The sequence below is a fragment of the Etheostoma cragini genome, chromosome 15, assembly GCF_013103735.1.
Source record: "Etheostoma cragini isolate CJK2018 chromosome 15, CSU_Ecrag_1.0, whole genome shotgun sequence".
In the NCBI taxonomy this organism is placed as follows: domain Eukaryota; kingdom Metazoa; phylum Chordata; class Actinopteri; order Perciformes; family Percidae; genus Etheostoma; species Etheostoma cragini.
The window spans coordinates 12,046,295-12,060,183 of record NC_048421.1 but is presented as its reverse complement, the minus strand read 5'-3'; the positions used below and the strand labels follow the sequence as shown (position 1 = coordinate 12,060,183).

At 41.8% G+C, this 13,889-nt stretch overlaps 1 protein-coding gene across 3 annotated transcripts in view; it reads right to left on the bottom strand.

Moving 5' to 3' along the window:
* The window catches only part of olfm2a (olfactomedin 2a), a 45,510-nt gene that overhangs the window by 17,610 nt on the left and 14,011 nt on the right, over positions 1–13,889 (bottom strand). Inside the window, exon 1 of one of the 3 annotated variants that reach the window (XM_034894695.1) lies at positions 5,151–5,294. The exons of 1 other annotated variant lie outside the window; for it this stretch is intronic. In XM_034894695.1, the coding sequence (XP_034750586.1) occupies positions 5,151–5,294 (144 nt within the window). Of the gene's footprint in view, positions 1–5,002; positions 5,025–5,150; positions 5,295–13,889 lie in introns of those variants that run through there. One more of the 3 variants, XM_034894698.1, reaches the window with a different exon arrangement.

The following is a 13,889-nucleotide window of genomic DNA, read 5'->3' as shown; positions in this document are numbered from 1 at the left end:
ACTGGATCGGTTCGCAGCCGAGTGTGAAGCGGCTGGGATGAGGATCAGCACCTCAAAATCTGAGGCCATGGTTCTCAGGAGGAAACCGATGGAGTGCTTTCTTCGGGTAGGGGGTGAGTCCTTACCCCAAGTAAAGGAGATTAAGTACCTTGGGGTCTTGTCCGCGAGTGAGGGGACAATGGAGCGTGAGGTTGGTTGGAGAATCGGAGCAGCTGGTGCGGTATTACATTCCATTTATCGCACCGTTGTGACAAAAAGGGAGCTGAGCCAGAAGGCAAAACTCTCGATCTACCGGGCAATTTTCGTTCCTACCCTCACCTATGGTCATGAAGGCTGGGTCATGACCAAAAGAACGAGATCCAGGGTACAAGCGGCAGAAATGGGTTTCCTCAGGAGGGTGGCTGGCGTCTCCCTTAGAGATAGGGTGAGAAGCACAGTCATCCGAGAGGAGCTCGGACTAGAGCCGCTGCTCCTTCGCGTTGAAAGGAGCCAGTTGAGGTGGTTCGGGCATCTGGTAAGGATGCCTCCTGTGTTCCAGGCACGTCCAGCTGGGAGGAGGCCTCGGGGAAGACCCAGGACAAGGTGGAGAGATTATATCTCCAACCTGGCCTGGGAACGCCTCGGGATCCCCCAGTCGGAGCTGGTCGATGTGGCTCGGGAAAGGGAAGTTTGGGGTCCCCTGCTGGAGCTGCTGCCCCCGCGACCCGATACCGGATAAGCGGTCGAAGATGGATGGATGGATTTCAAGATTGGCTTTTATTGTGATTCTGGCTCTGCACACCGATTCACATTAACAAGGCAGTAGAGGACACCTGTCAGGGTCGGAACTTAAACAAAGTTTGGTTGGAAGAAGCACAAATTAACATAAAAATAAAGTGCTGAAATAAACTTTTGTAGCAGTGTTTAATCTTTAATCCATAGCCAAGAATCACTCTTTACAATCTGCTTCATTGGATTGCAGAGTGGATGTGATAAAGTTTACAGTGCTGCACACAGACAAGGGTGACCCCAATCACATTCTGAGCCCTAGCTCTTTGTACTCTGCCATTTGCTGTTCCATGCTCCTTTTTGATGGTGAGAATATTTTCTTCGCTCTTCTGCCTCACAGCTTTCTTATTTTAGATATCAAAGGGAGAGTCACCGCAAACACACACACACACACACACACACACACACACACACACACACACACACTACTGTGCTGTGTTTCAGTGCGGTATTATAGGTATAAACCACAGTACATAAAGGTTTATTTATGAATGCACATCTTATATGCACACATGAACACAGACAGACAAAATATGTTTATTAAACTATTGTGCTACTGCGTTTATTAAACGTGATATCCACACAGAGAATCAGTGAGCAGGTACTTCTGAAGTAATTTATGTCTACATCTGTAAAGCTGACATCACCTTTATTTTTTTAAAGATTATTTTATGGGCATTTTAGGCCTTTATTATTGATAGGACAGCTGAAGACAGGGAAGGACCACAGGGCAGAGTCAAAACCGGGCCCACTGTGTTGAGGAGTAAACTTCTGTATATGGGTGCCCATTCTAGACTATAGACTTTCTACTTGTGGAGTACACCAAGGCACAGTTCTTACGCCAATCTTGTTGTTATTATATATCTAACCACTGGGAAAACTTGTTTGAAAGTATGATGTCTTTCTGACCATACTAAACTAAATGATGCCTTGCATTACAGATGCAATTTCCTCCAGCTAAAGGCAGATAAAAGTAAAGTGGTCAGTTTTTGTGATTAACATGTAGCAAAACAAAAATGGCAGTGCCGCGGTGACTTTAATACTAAAGATAAAAAACATGGGAACTAATAGCACACTTCCTGCATTACTTCAAATACTAAGTTACTCCTCTATTAAACTAGTATTCACTTGAAATAAAAGAATGAAATATTGAGATCATTCAACAAAGCACACTGGGTAATAATAAATTCAACACATGAATTGGTCGCTATGGACTCGTCACTAGGCTTCCTCAGTCATTGCATATTTTAGCCTATAGGTTAAGTTGCCAAACCTGAACATTATCCAAAACTAATTGTCCAATATAGTCCATGGCTTGCCTGTTTGTCTACATATTAAAAATTGTATCCCATATTTGGGATTCAGTATGCAGTTCCAGAACCATTCTGTTTTGATTGTTTCTCTCGAAAAAATGACGCAAACAGTTCGAAGGCAATATCCATATCCAAAACACCATATGGCTTGTCTTCATAGGGTACCAGCAACACTGTCTGGACTCCCCGTAATTTTGAAGCATCAATAAAAAAATCAATTTTTGTAAACTTTTCCTCACCCGACAGGGTCTGGAATCAATCTCTTTTTGTGCTTCCAGCTAGCGGTCCGTATTTTTGTCCTCAGCTCGTGATGCATTTTGTGAATCTGTGTGCATTTGCAAGAGCTTTAAATAGCTCGACCTGTGATTGTGTGGGTATGGTCAGGTGTGGTGCATCATGGGGGTTGTGAGAGCTACATGGAAAGATATGCACCAAACAAGCCACTTCGAAATTTTGCTGTTTTCATTAATACAAAAGTTGTCTTCCCCCGCAGACTAATAAACGTTGGGTGATCCTCCCCTCAACAAAAAATAAAATGACATGGCCCTCCCTTATTTTCCTTCCAATTCCTAAACACTGAGCTGCCCCTTATATGATTATGAATAAGATTTTGTGTGTGCACAGCCTGGCAGGTTTACGGTTTATCTCGGTTTAGCCATCCTGTGCAGCCACACCGGTTCCATGTTCCAGTGTTAGAGTTCCAGGGTCTCTTCCGCTCATTAGGGAATATGGGTTTGCACTATCCAGATGTGTACAAGCATCCAGGCAGTGTTGTGCTCAGTGCCATGGCAGAAAGGAGCATATAAATTCAGTCAGCTGTGTTCTTGGATTAGCTGGTTAGAAGACAGGCACTTAAAGCAAGTGAAGCAGACTTTGGCTCTGAGCTCTGAGCTGGGAGAATATGGGATGCAGCATGCATGAGTGCCAGCGTGGGGTGCAGCCATGCAATGGCCACTGGCACAATAGCAACACCATGTCACAAGAGCGTGGCTAGATTGTCTTTAAATTAAAGCATTAAACATTGTGTGAGTCACGACTGCTTCTAAGATCATCACAGGCAAATCTGTCATTAGTGGTGATGGGACAGGCAAGGTTTGACATTAAAGTTTTATCCAGCATTGTTTATAAGAGGAGATTATAGCTGTTTCAAAGCAAAGACATTTCCCATCACAACAGACTGTTATACTGTAATAATGTCTGGCACAATCCAACTCGCTCATCAGTTTTGATGAAACTTTGATGAAATGAACTTCAGTTGCATCCTTTTTCCTCCATTGGTTGTGAATGAGAGTTGCCTGAAAGAAAAATGTCCACTCATAACTATGAATAATATTTTGTTGTCTTAAGTCTTTGGAAATGCAAATGATAAGGCTTCCAGTCATGAGTCTTGAGTAGAATTAGTTTACTGAAAAGAAACCTTGCAACTAGGGATGTGCAAAAAAATCTATACAGATTCAAAATTGATTCATAGAATTCCAAAAATTGATTGAAAATTCTAATTTTTAGGTTTTGTTTGTAATGGCGTGTATACTATCACATAGGAAAAGTAAGTATATTTACATACTGTTAATATTTTTTAAAATTGATAATCTTTTTTGAATAAAAAATCGATTTTGAATCGAATCTTAAGCCTATAAATCAATGTTGAATCAAATTGTGACATTTTCTGAGTTGTGCACCCCTACTTGCAAATTCTTTGAGCAAGATAAGCTAGTATAGCAAATAAATGGAAGGCCTATCCTTTTACTGAGATGCTTAACATTTTCACGAAGGTAACAATGTAAGTGCTAAGACGACCTTATATCCAAAGAAAACATTTAAACTTGTGTAGGCAGCACTGATTGTTTCTAATTTTTCTTGCTACTGACAGCACTCCAAATGTACAAAGAACAGAGCTACGTGTTGAAATCAACTGGAATTCTCCTTTAAGTCCTTATAAAGCAGGCATGATGTTTTAACAAACCGAGATAAATTATAACACTCTTCTTTAAACAGATGGACCATCACCCCAGAGAACAGAATGCCAAAACATACTCGGGGTATATATTTTAACACACACACACACACACACACACACACACACATCCAGATGGTCGCAGATCTCTTGGGACGTCCCAATTTTATTTAATAATTTCAACAAAACCAGGGGATTTGCTTCATGGGTAAAGTGCCACACAACTCACCCAGAATAGAGGCAAAGACAATCATTGACCGCGGATGAACCTGAAAAATATCTAGTTTATTTGTCTGCTTTATATTTCTCATTGTTTATCTTATCCCCTATTAGCACGCTGAGACAGACACATACAATTTGTTTGTGCAGTAAACAGAAGAATAATTTTCCGTGTAAATAAAATTTAAACATCAGAACTTTTTTTGTTACAAAACCCCTCCAATGCCCTTTCTATAAAATTTTACGACCTCCCTACATGCCAGAGTTTTTTTTCTAGGAGAGAAGGATTGAGAGGATTTAGAAACAAACAGCGAGGGACAAATAAGATGTACTGTAACATTGTCTTAACCTCCCCGTCTTTCCCAACACCTCTGAGCCCTGTCCTTCTCCCCCTGGAGGTGACTGACAGATGGGATCAGCCTGAACATCACTCAGATCAGCTCTCCACCTCCCGTCACCCCGTCAAAAACATATGATTTACCACAGCCGTCCTAACTGCATCCTCCGCCCCTCACTATAACTCACAGTCACAAACCCACATTTTTGGCATCATTATACTTACTGTGACTCACACACAAACGTGCATCGTTCATGTTTGGTTGAAACATTGCTCTCACATGCATGTCTATCTCCATCATCTCGCTACTACTAATACATTATTGCCATCGAGACAATCTCGAAGTCCCACTCCCATATACACTGCTCTCTGAAATCCCTCTGCTGTTTCTGTAGTTAAACACAAACTCACATGCTAGTTTCTTTCCTTTCTTAACAATCTCCCTCTGTCTACTGCTGTGTCACTCTTTCATCCTTCTTTCTCTCGTACAGCGAGAGCATGCACAGACATATACAGTGCACACACACTGGTGCAAAAAAGCAAAGAAAGTCATACGCACGCTGACAATCCTCTCCGAGGTGCCCCCTCTGGAGATGGTGGTCCCGTTGAGTCCCACTAGAGAGGGCAGAGTCTGAGACATCCAGTTGGTCACCATGGCCATGGTGCTGAGCACTGCCCCGATCTTTAGCATGGGAACACTCATGTTTGCTCCCTGTGGGGCCCCGGCGCAAACGGCCTTACAGCCAGCCCTACCCTGCCCTGCCCTGGACCTCAGCTCCAGTTAAAGCCCTCTCCGCTCCAGACAGCCCAGGAAGGGAACCAGCCAGTCAGCTTCTGCCTCAGCCAGAGCAGCGGCGGAGCCCCCAGAGCTGGTAAAGCACAGTTACCAGACTCACACACCACTGGCTCCGTCAAAGGGACAGCCACAGACCGATTAGAGGGGAGCAGCTCACATCCAACAGCAGCACGCTGGAATCTTTCCTCTCAGAGTAACTGCCTCGACCCCTCCCTCTCTCTCACTGGCTTTCCATCTCTATCACCTCCTCACTCTCCCCTTATCTCTCTCCCCCTCTCTCTTCCCCTCTCTTCCTCAAGATGCTGAGCTGCGCATTGGCTGCCTGTCTGTCTCAACCCCTCCCAATCAGCATTTGCTCTGTTTTTGCCAGTCCTGTTTTGCATGCATATATCCATCCTTTTTTCTTTCTCTGAGAGGCTTTTCTTTTTATTTTTTTATGAGTCACATCTTGGTCTGTGTGTGTATACGCATTTCCGTGGCATGCAAATCAGAGAGAGTCTGATTTCAGAGGGCTGCCCTGGGCTCTATGTTATGTGGCGTGTGTGTCAAAGGCATGCCAGGCAACGTCTTCATCACACTGCATGGAGGACCGGGGATGAAGAGGGTTGAGTAGATAGATGGTTGGTCCGGGACGTTAGGCAGAGCGGTGGGCAGCAAGGTATTAATGTGGAAGAGATCCAGCTCCTGCTAACGTCTGCTTCTGATAGCTCATCCATCATTCTGCTTCATGACATCTTAAATCAGCCTGTAGCTTGCACTTTTACAGTATCTTCCCAACTTTACTCTGCCTGAGGTGTAACTATATCACTATCTGCAGCTACATGTCTTCTTGACACTCTCTGTTCCTTTTGCTCTAAAACAAGTTCACAGGTTCAAATTTGGATGATGATTCAATTGACAAAAATGATGGAATAGATTAGAGCTATCAAACTACCTTGAATGTAAAGCTAATGAATAAAGCTTGGATTTGTTCTTGCTTGGCTGCTATAGCCTGCTTTCCTTGAATAAGGGGGATTACATGTTATTTTTCAAGTGGTGCAGTTTTACCATTGTCCTATTGCTGTAATCCAAATGACTTTAGCCTATCAGCACAATCACCTCAGGTAAGCCAGTGTAGGATATTTTACTCATCCCTTTGCTGCCTATTGGTGCCATATCACCTTGCACAGGGACTACTATGTATGTTTGAGCCTGATTTGAGTTTATTTCAGGACAGATTTAGTGAAGTTTCGATTATAGTCTCCAAATCATAACTGTCAGAATTCACCACTTAGCTTTACTGCAATGGCCCACATGTAATGAGGGGTATGGGAACTGGCTAAGATCTTGAGCCCCTTCCTCGCAACAATTTCCGGCAAGGTACTGGGACACTGGCAGTGTGGTGTTACGCCCTAAACAGCCATGAATAATGATGACAGAATGGCCTACTCAGACAAAATGGCCAGGTCATCTCCCTTTCTTGCCTGCTTCCTCGTCTGCTGACTTATTCAGTTTGTCAGCTGTGGATGGGCTCCCTTCCCCACACAGTCACATCGGGTGAGTGATACGGGCTCCTCTGTGTGTGGTGTACTGTGAAGTGATATGGGAAGAGACAGCTTCCTGAGACCCATCCAAAAAATGTCAGCACTCCTCAGCTCACCTGCTGGCTCCCACTCACGCCTGTGTCTGCTTCTATTTTTTGCAGCGAGACTGACCCCGTGTGGTTACCAATGACATTGCACTTAACACACTGCATCACACTGCCAGAGAGCAAGCGTCTCTCATTTGTTGTTGTGCAATACTGAAACTAGTGACAGGTAGTTTTCACTTTATGGGAGTGTGTCAAGGAGATGTGAGGGGTCATGTGGCGGTTCTATTTAGAATCATACTGTTCAGAGATTTTAATAAGCGGTTCTATGCAGAGTAGTACACACACTCACAAATACACTGCTGCTGGTTTCTAAATAGGGTAATGCCAATGTCCAGGGGTATGCTGGAAATAGACTGGAGCCATGTCGAGATGACACATCTATCAAGTACTTTTTATTACTTTTTACAGGTAATTCCTTATTGATCTAGTTGGTCTCAACAAACAGCTAAACAAGTAACTCTAATTGATCAATATGAAGTGATATTTTTGCCTGCTAGCTTTGTGTGGGTGAGGATTCTTTTGTAATGTATCAAATTGTATAATTACGTTTGATGCGCCGTCTAAAAAGATTGCAGTAATTGTCACATACACAGGGTGGCAGCAAAGATTTAAACATGGCTATGGATGTCCTTTACCCTTGTACAGTGGATATAAAAAGTATACACACCCCTGTTAAAATTACAGTTTTTTTGAGTGATGTAAAAAAGTAGACAAAGATAAATCATGTCAGAACTTTTCCCACCTTTAATGTGATCTATAACTTTAACAACTCAATTGAAAAACAAACGGAAATCTTTGAGGGAGAAAAATCAAAATGTACAATAACCTGGTTGCATTAGTGTGCACACCCTTAAATACTTTGTTGAAGCACCTTTTGATTTTATTACAGCACTCAGTCTTTTTGGGTAGGAGTCTATTAGCATGGCACATCTTGTCGAGGCAATATTTGCCCACTCTTCTTTGCAAAAGTGCTCCAAATCTCTCATATTGCGAGGACATCTCCTGTGCTCAGCCCTCTTAAGATCACCCCACAGATGTTCAATTAGATTCAGGTCTGGGGTCTGACTGGGCCATTCCAAAACCTTAATCTTCTTTTGGTGAAGCCATGCTTTTGTGGATTTGAATGTGTGCTTTGGATTGTTGTCATGTTGAAAGGTGAACTATCTCTTTATCTTCAGCTTTCTAACGGATGCCAGAAGGTTTTGTGCCAAAATTGCCTGGTATTTGGAACTATTCATAATTCCCTCCACCCTGACTAAGTCCCCGTTTCCAGCTGAAGAAAAACAGCCCCAAAGCACCATGCTTCACTGTGTGTACGGTTTTCTTTGGGTGATGTGCAGTGTTGTTTTTGCGCCAAACATATCTTTAAGAAATATGGCCAAAAAGTTCAACCTTGGTTTCATCAGACCATAACACATTTTTCCACATGCTTTTGGGAGACTTGATGTGTGTTTATGCAAACTTCAGCCAGGCTTGGATGTTTTTCTTTGTAAGAAAAGACTTTTGTCTTGCCACCCTACCCCAAAGCCCAATCATATGAAGAATACGGGACATTGATGTCACGTGTAGCACACAGCCAGTACTTGCCAGAAAATCCTGCAGCTCCTTTAATGTTACTGTAGGCCTCTTGGAAGCCTTCCTGAGCAGTTTTCTTCTTGTCTTTTCATCAATTTTGGAGGCACGTCCAGTTCTTGGTAATGTCTCTCTTGAGCCATATTTTCTCCACTTGATGAGAGACTGTCTTCACTGTGTTCCGTGATTTAATGCTTTGGAAATTCTTTTGTACCCTTCTCCTAACTGACATTTTTAAACAATGAGGTCTCTCTGATGGTTTGGAAGCTCTCTTTGTTTTTCAATTGAATTGTTCACATTATAGGTCACATTAAAAGTGGAAAAAGATCTGCCATGATTTATCTTTGTCAACATTTTTTTACATCACAAAAACCTGGCATTTTAAAAGGGGTGTGTACACTTAGTATATCCAATGTATCTATATTTAACCAAGCTCCCATACCCAGCCTCTTCAAAGAAAGCCTGGAACTGAAGTAAGAGGGCTGACTGAAAAAGAAAAATCATTCAAAATGTTGCTTATTCATGCACCATCTTAAATTATTAATGAGACCACCCACCCCATGTACAACTGTGGCCACTGTGCAAGACGTAAGCTAGATAATTCACTGCGAGTAGAAATCAACAGAACATTGATATCTTAAATGTTCCCCCGCTTACCCCAATTTGTATAGTTTGACTGCAGAATTTCTTAGTAATGCCTTATGAAATAGGCACTGAGCACACCATTAATCTATACTAGTGAGGGTCCTATTTGATAAATATGCACATGCCCTATAATGCCCTATATGTATAAATGCCCTATATGAATATGCCCTATAATGCATTCCCTAGCTCACAACTACATTAACCCTTACCTTAACTTAAAACCAATTCTTAACACTTACAGCGCTTTAAGGGCCATTTCATCAACGGAGAAACCAGAATTTCCTATTTAAAAAAAAAAAAAGTCAACATTAAAAACTTAAATTGGTCCTCACGTAGTTGGAAGCAGTTTTAATAAGCCAGACGCTATGTGTGTAACTCTTTTTATGTCTAGCTTTTTATTGATCTTTACTGATGTTGAGAGGTGGCGGTGGCTCCATAGTAGAAATGTCAACTGCCAATTGAAAGGTTGGTGGTTTGATCCCTGGTCCTGCAGTCCCATGTCGAAGTGTCCTTGGGCAAGACAAGTTGCTCCCGACGCAGTGGAGTGTAAATGTGTGTAAGTGTTTATCTGATGACGGCAGCTGTGGCCACAGTGAATGAATGCGTGTGAATGGTTCCTGTACTATGTAAAAGCGCTTTGAGTAGTCGTTGAGACTAGAAAAGCGCTCTGTCAGAACAGTCCATTTACATTTACGTTTGATCTCCAGAATAATAAAAGTATTAAATAAACAGGTGCAAAATTCTTACAAATGTTAATCAGTCAGCAAACATATGTATTACTGTAATATTACTACTGTGCTCATGCACAGGTAGATTCAAATACAGTGACTTTGGATTAAGATTCTTATTTCTTTATATGATAGATCAAAAGAAAACCTTAAAAAGAAAACCTTTAAAGGCAGCTGTTGTTTCCCCATCTATCTTTATATTATTCTCTCTTTGTGTAGACAACTCTATTTTCTCTTGTTTGATGACAATGTTTTTTCTTCTTCTCAGAACTTGATACAGGTATATTATTTGTGTCAAGTAGAAAACATTGTGTGTGCAGGCTGCAACTGCTAAATGTATAATAACTGAAGCGATATAGAGGCCGGCCGCCATCAGACCTCCCATGTCATGTTTTGTCTCAAAGCCGTTTTCACTGTTGCACCCTTTTCTCCTATATTTTAAGGCATCTTTTCATCTAAGACATTTGTTAATAACCTAAGTATTTGCTATACCTATGTAGAGCAAAGTTCACCTGAACTTTTTCAAACTTTCAATTTTTCTCACAGAGTTCAGAAAATGAGAAAATATAGACAATCTGCTATAACTCAAATGATTCAGACTGTGCCAATCAACTGTCTAATCACAGAGTCTGTTGGCAGAACAAGCTTTCATTAAATAATAGCTAGAGAGAAAGTTTAACCATTTAACCTGTATTAATTTAATCCTTTTTGATTAATTTTTCACAGCCATTCCTCATAATTTCCACTCTAAAAATTGTCCAGCCTCATTTTCGCCGCTACTTTGCTCCATCATAATCTCCAATTGTCTGTCGCTCTCTTTTGTTCTCCTTCTCTGTGAATTTTGTTTAGCCTTTAACTCCTCTTACTCTCTCCTTCTCTCAGTTGTCTCGCTTGGCCCCTCTAGCAAAGAGAAAGAATGGCACCATATCATGTGTTTCTCCTTTGCCCTGCATGTGTCTTAGCTTTTACTATTTCTGTCCTGAGCTCATACACTTTCAATGGTGATTGGTAGCTATCTTATCACACGCTTGGACTCAGATTTGCACTACATACTGGATATACAACATTGTGGAACATCTACATGCACACATGTTGTGCAGCCTTTGGTGCGCCCACATAGAAATGCCAACATGGCCTTGTGTTTTATCATAAACATCTAAAAAAAAATCCACCCTGTGGGCATGCTCTATAAAGGGCATTTTTAATCAGTTCAAACAGTGAAAATGGCCACCAACTGCAGAAATGGCAGCATTTGTGCACACCCATGGATGGCAGTAGAGCGCTACAAAGCCCCGAGGTCGTAGTAACAAGCTGTGGGTGAGATAACAATACTGGGGAGCAGAAAGCGGCAAACACTAGCCACATTCTCACTGAGCACAAAGATGAAGCCAGCTACAGATTCACAGCTGAAATACAGGGCCAAATTACACCTCAGCTAATTACACAGACATCCTTCACAATGATGCTGAGCTGTTTGGACTAAGGCAGCGAGGCCACACACAAACTGAGCCTCCGCCTGAGCTCGGAAAGATGCTGGAGTCTCCGGCTCAAAGAATACTGGCTAGTTTTCTGAGTCATAATTCATTAATTAGATGATGGACATGGAGGTCCACTGCCTTCTAAATAGATCAAGATCAAAATCAGCTTAAACAAAGCGTGACCTCATTACCATGGCAACTATTTAAATGGAATAAATAGGCTGTACCCCAGGGTTCAGGCAGGCAGACACAGTGGTGTGCTTTCAACATGGAGTGTTTAATCTATTAACGGCTCCTGTGGGCCTTTGTTTAAGGAAACTCATCTGGGCTTTTAAATTGTATAGTTGCGACTGAGACCACAGGAGGATTACACATGCATGGAGTACACATGCATCGACCCCACATGCAAAAGTGCAGAGAACACATCCTATAGAGTCAAAAATGTCAAAAATGTCAAACCGTGAGCGTTCACCACAAATGAAGTAGTGAGTCTGTCCCACTCTGACCACAGAGGTGATTGACAGTGTATAAATCATTACATGATAAATGTGGCTTGCATGAAGACACAGGTGTAGATAAACTTGCATATTCAGTTTGCATCAGCCCAGTTTGACAAGATTAGCATTTCTCAGCTCCTAAAATACAACAAATGTGTCCATTTCTGTGTGTACGTGTCTACATATGCATGCATAGATTTGTTTGTGTGTGCCTCTCCGTATTTGTGTCCACTTGCATGAGCCCCACTTTCTCTCCACTGAGCTGTGAAATGTCTACAATACCCTCTAATGGTGGTTGCCACAGTGTTGTGCGAGAGGCATGGTGGAGCTGCAACTTGCACATAGTAAACACTATCTCGGTCACTACTGTATGAAACAGTAGCAAGGAACAAAACAGAGGCTCAGCCCAATAGTTAATGAACTACAACAGTGAAAGTAACCTGTGAAGGGAAAATACAATTTGGCATTGAAACAAGAAATATTGGCACTGAAAAATGTTAAACTGGTATATAAAACAGAAACAAGATGTAATAGAACGAGCTCCGCGCTTTCTACCTGCCGCTAACACTGCAACGGAATCTTAACGCCCCTCCCCCATAACTCTGTTACGCCAAAACAGTAACAGAAAGCTGACACTGAAAACCAGTGACATAGTAAAACTCTTAAAAGAAAAAAAACTGCCACTGAAAAAACCGAGACATCAAGAAAAAATGGAGATTGACATTAAAAAAACCTATCATAATGCAAGCAAATGTCAAAGTGAAAAAATAATATAATACAATTGTGAGATTATTACTTCGGGTTCCACTTTTGCGTGCTCTCCGGTTTGCCGATGCCAACTGGCGTCGGAACGACTGGTGCGGGGAGGCTTGGATCCCGTTATAACTGCTTGCACCTCTAGTTACTTTTTGATGTTGGTGTTTTATGTATCAGCTCAACATTTTTCAGTGCGGATATTTCTTGTTTCAATGCCACATTTTATTTTCAATACCACAGGTTACTGTCACTGTTCTAGCTTCATAAATAGTGCTTAACTACTCCTTTCCAGTGGGAACATGTGAGAAAGAAAATCAATATCGTAAATGTGTCAGCTTGGCTGTATTGACTGGAACACACCTAGAATATCCTGTGGTGAGTCCATCCAATGTGTTTACTGTACAGACCGTAGATCCCATCTAATCAACCAACACTAAAGACAAGGAGACATATTCATATCATCATCAAGGCAGGACTAAAGATCTGGGACCAAGACTCATAGCAGTTCTCTTGACCTCCTCAATTTGTTTCTCAAAATGCTCTATAAGTACTAGTAATGTGAAATTGCTGAAACAGTATACAAATTATATTGTTTGATTGTTTGAAGTATGGAGTATGTAGATGTCTTACAGTCCTTTAATGTTCACCTATATCACTCAACCTGCCTTTTTTAAATGACCCGCCAGAGGGATAGATGCAGTTGAAGAGGCTACAGGGAAAAATTATTTACATGTTAAAAAAAGGAAAGAAAACATATCCTAGTTCCCTGGACTTTATCTTAGACGCTTCATGAGTATATTGCTGGAACATGCAGTCAAATTTTATTCATAGAAGGATTGATTGCTCCTGATTGCTCCCTTGATTACAATCTCAAAAGTTCCCAGAGACTTGCATTATTATTTGTAGGGTATTTGGTATGAATGAGCAGTATATGGTTGAATATCAGCTCAATCAGGGACAAGCAGGGCACCACATTTTGCTTGAGACTTGCTAAAGAAAAGGCCTGATCAAAGCAATAGACAGGAACTACATGTGGCAATCAGCTGCCATGCATTCTGCAGCACAGCATGCTTCTATCCACTGTTCTGCACCTATGCCAACAGTGCCTGCTGAATACAACTCATTGCAGCCCTTCCTGTGCTAAATGTGCCCAGTTGAATTGCCCCCCCACACACACACACACACACACACACACA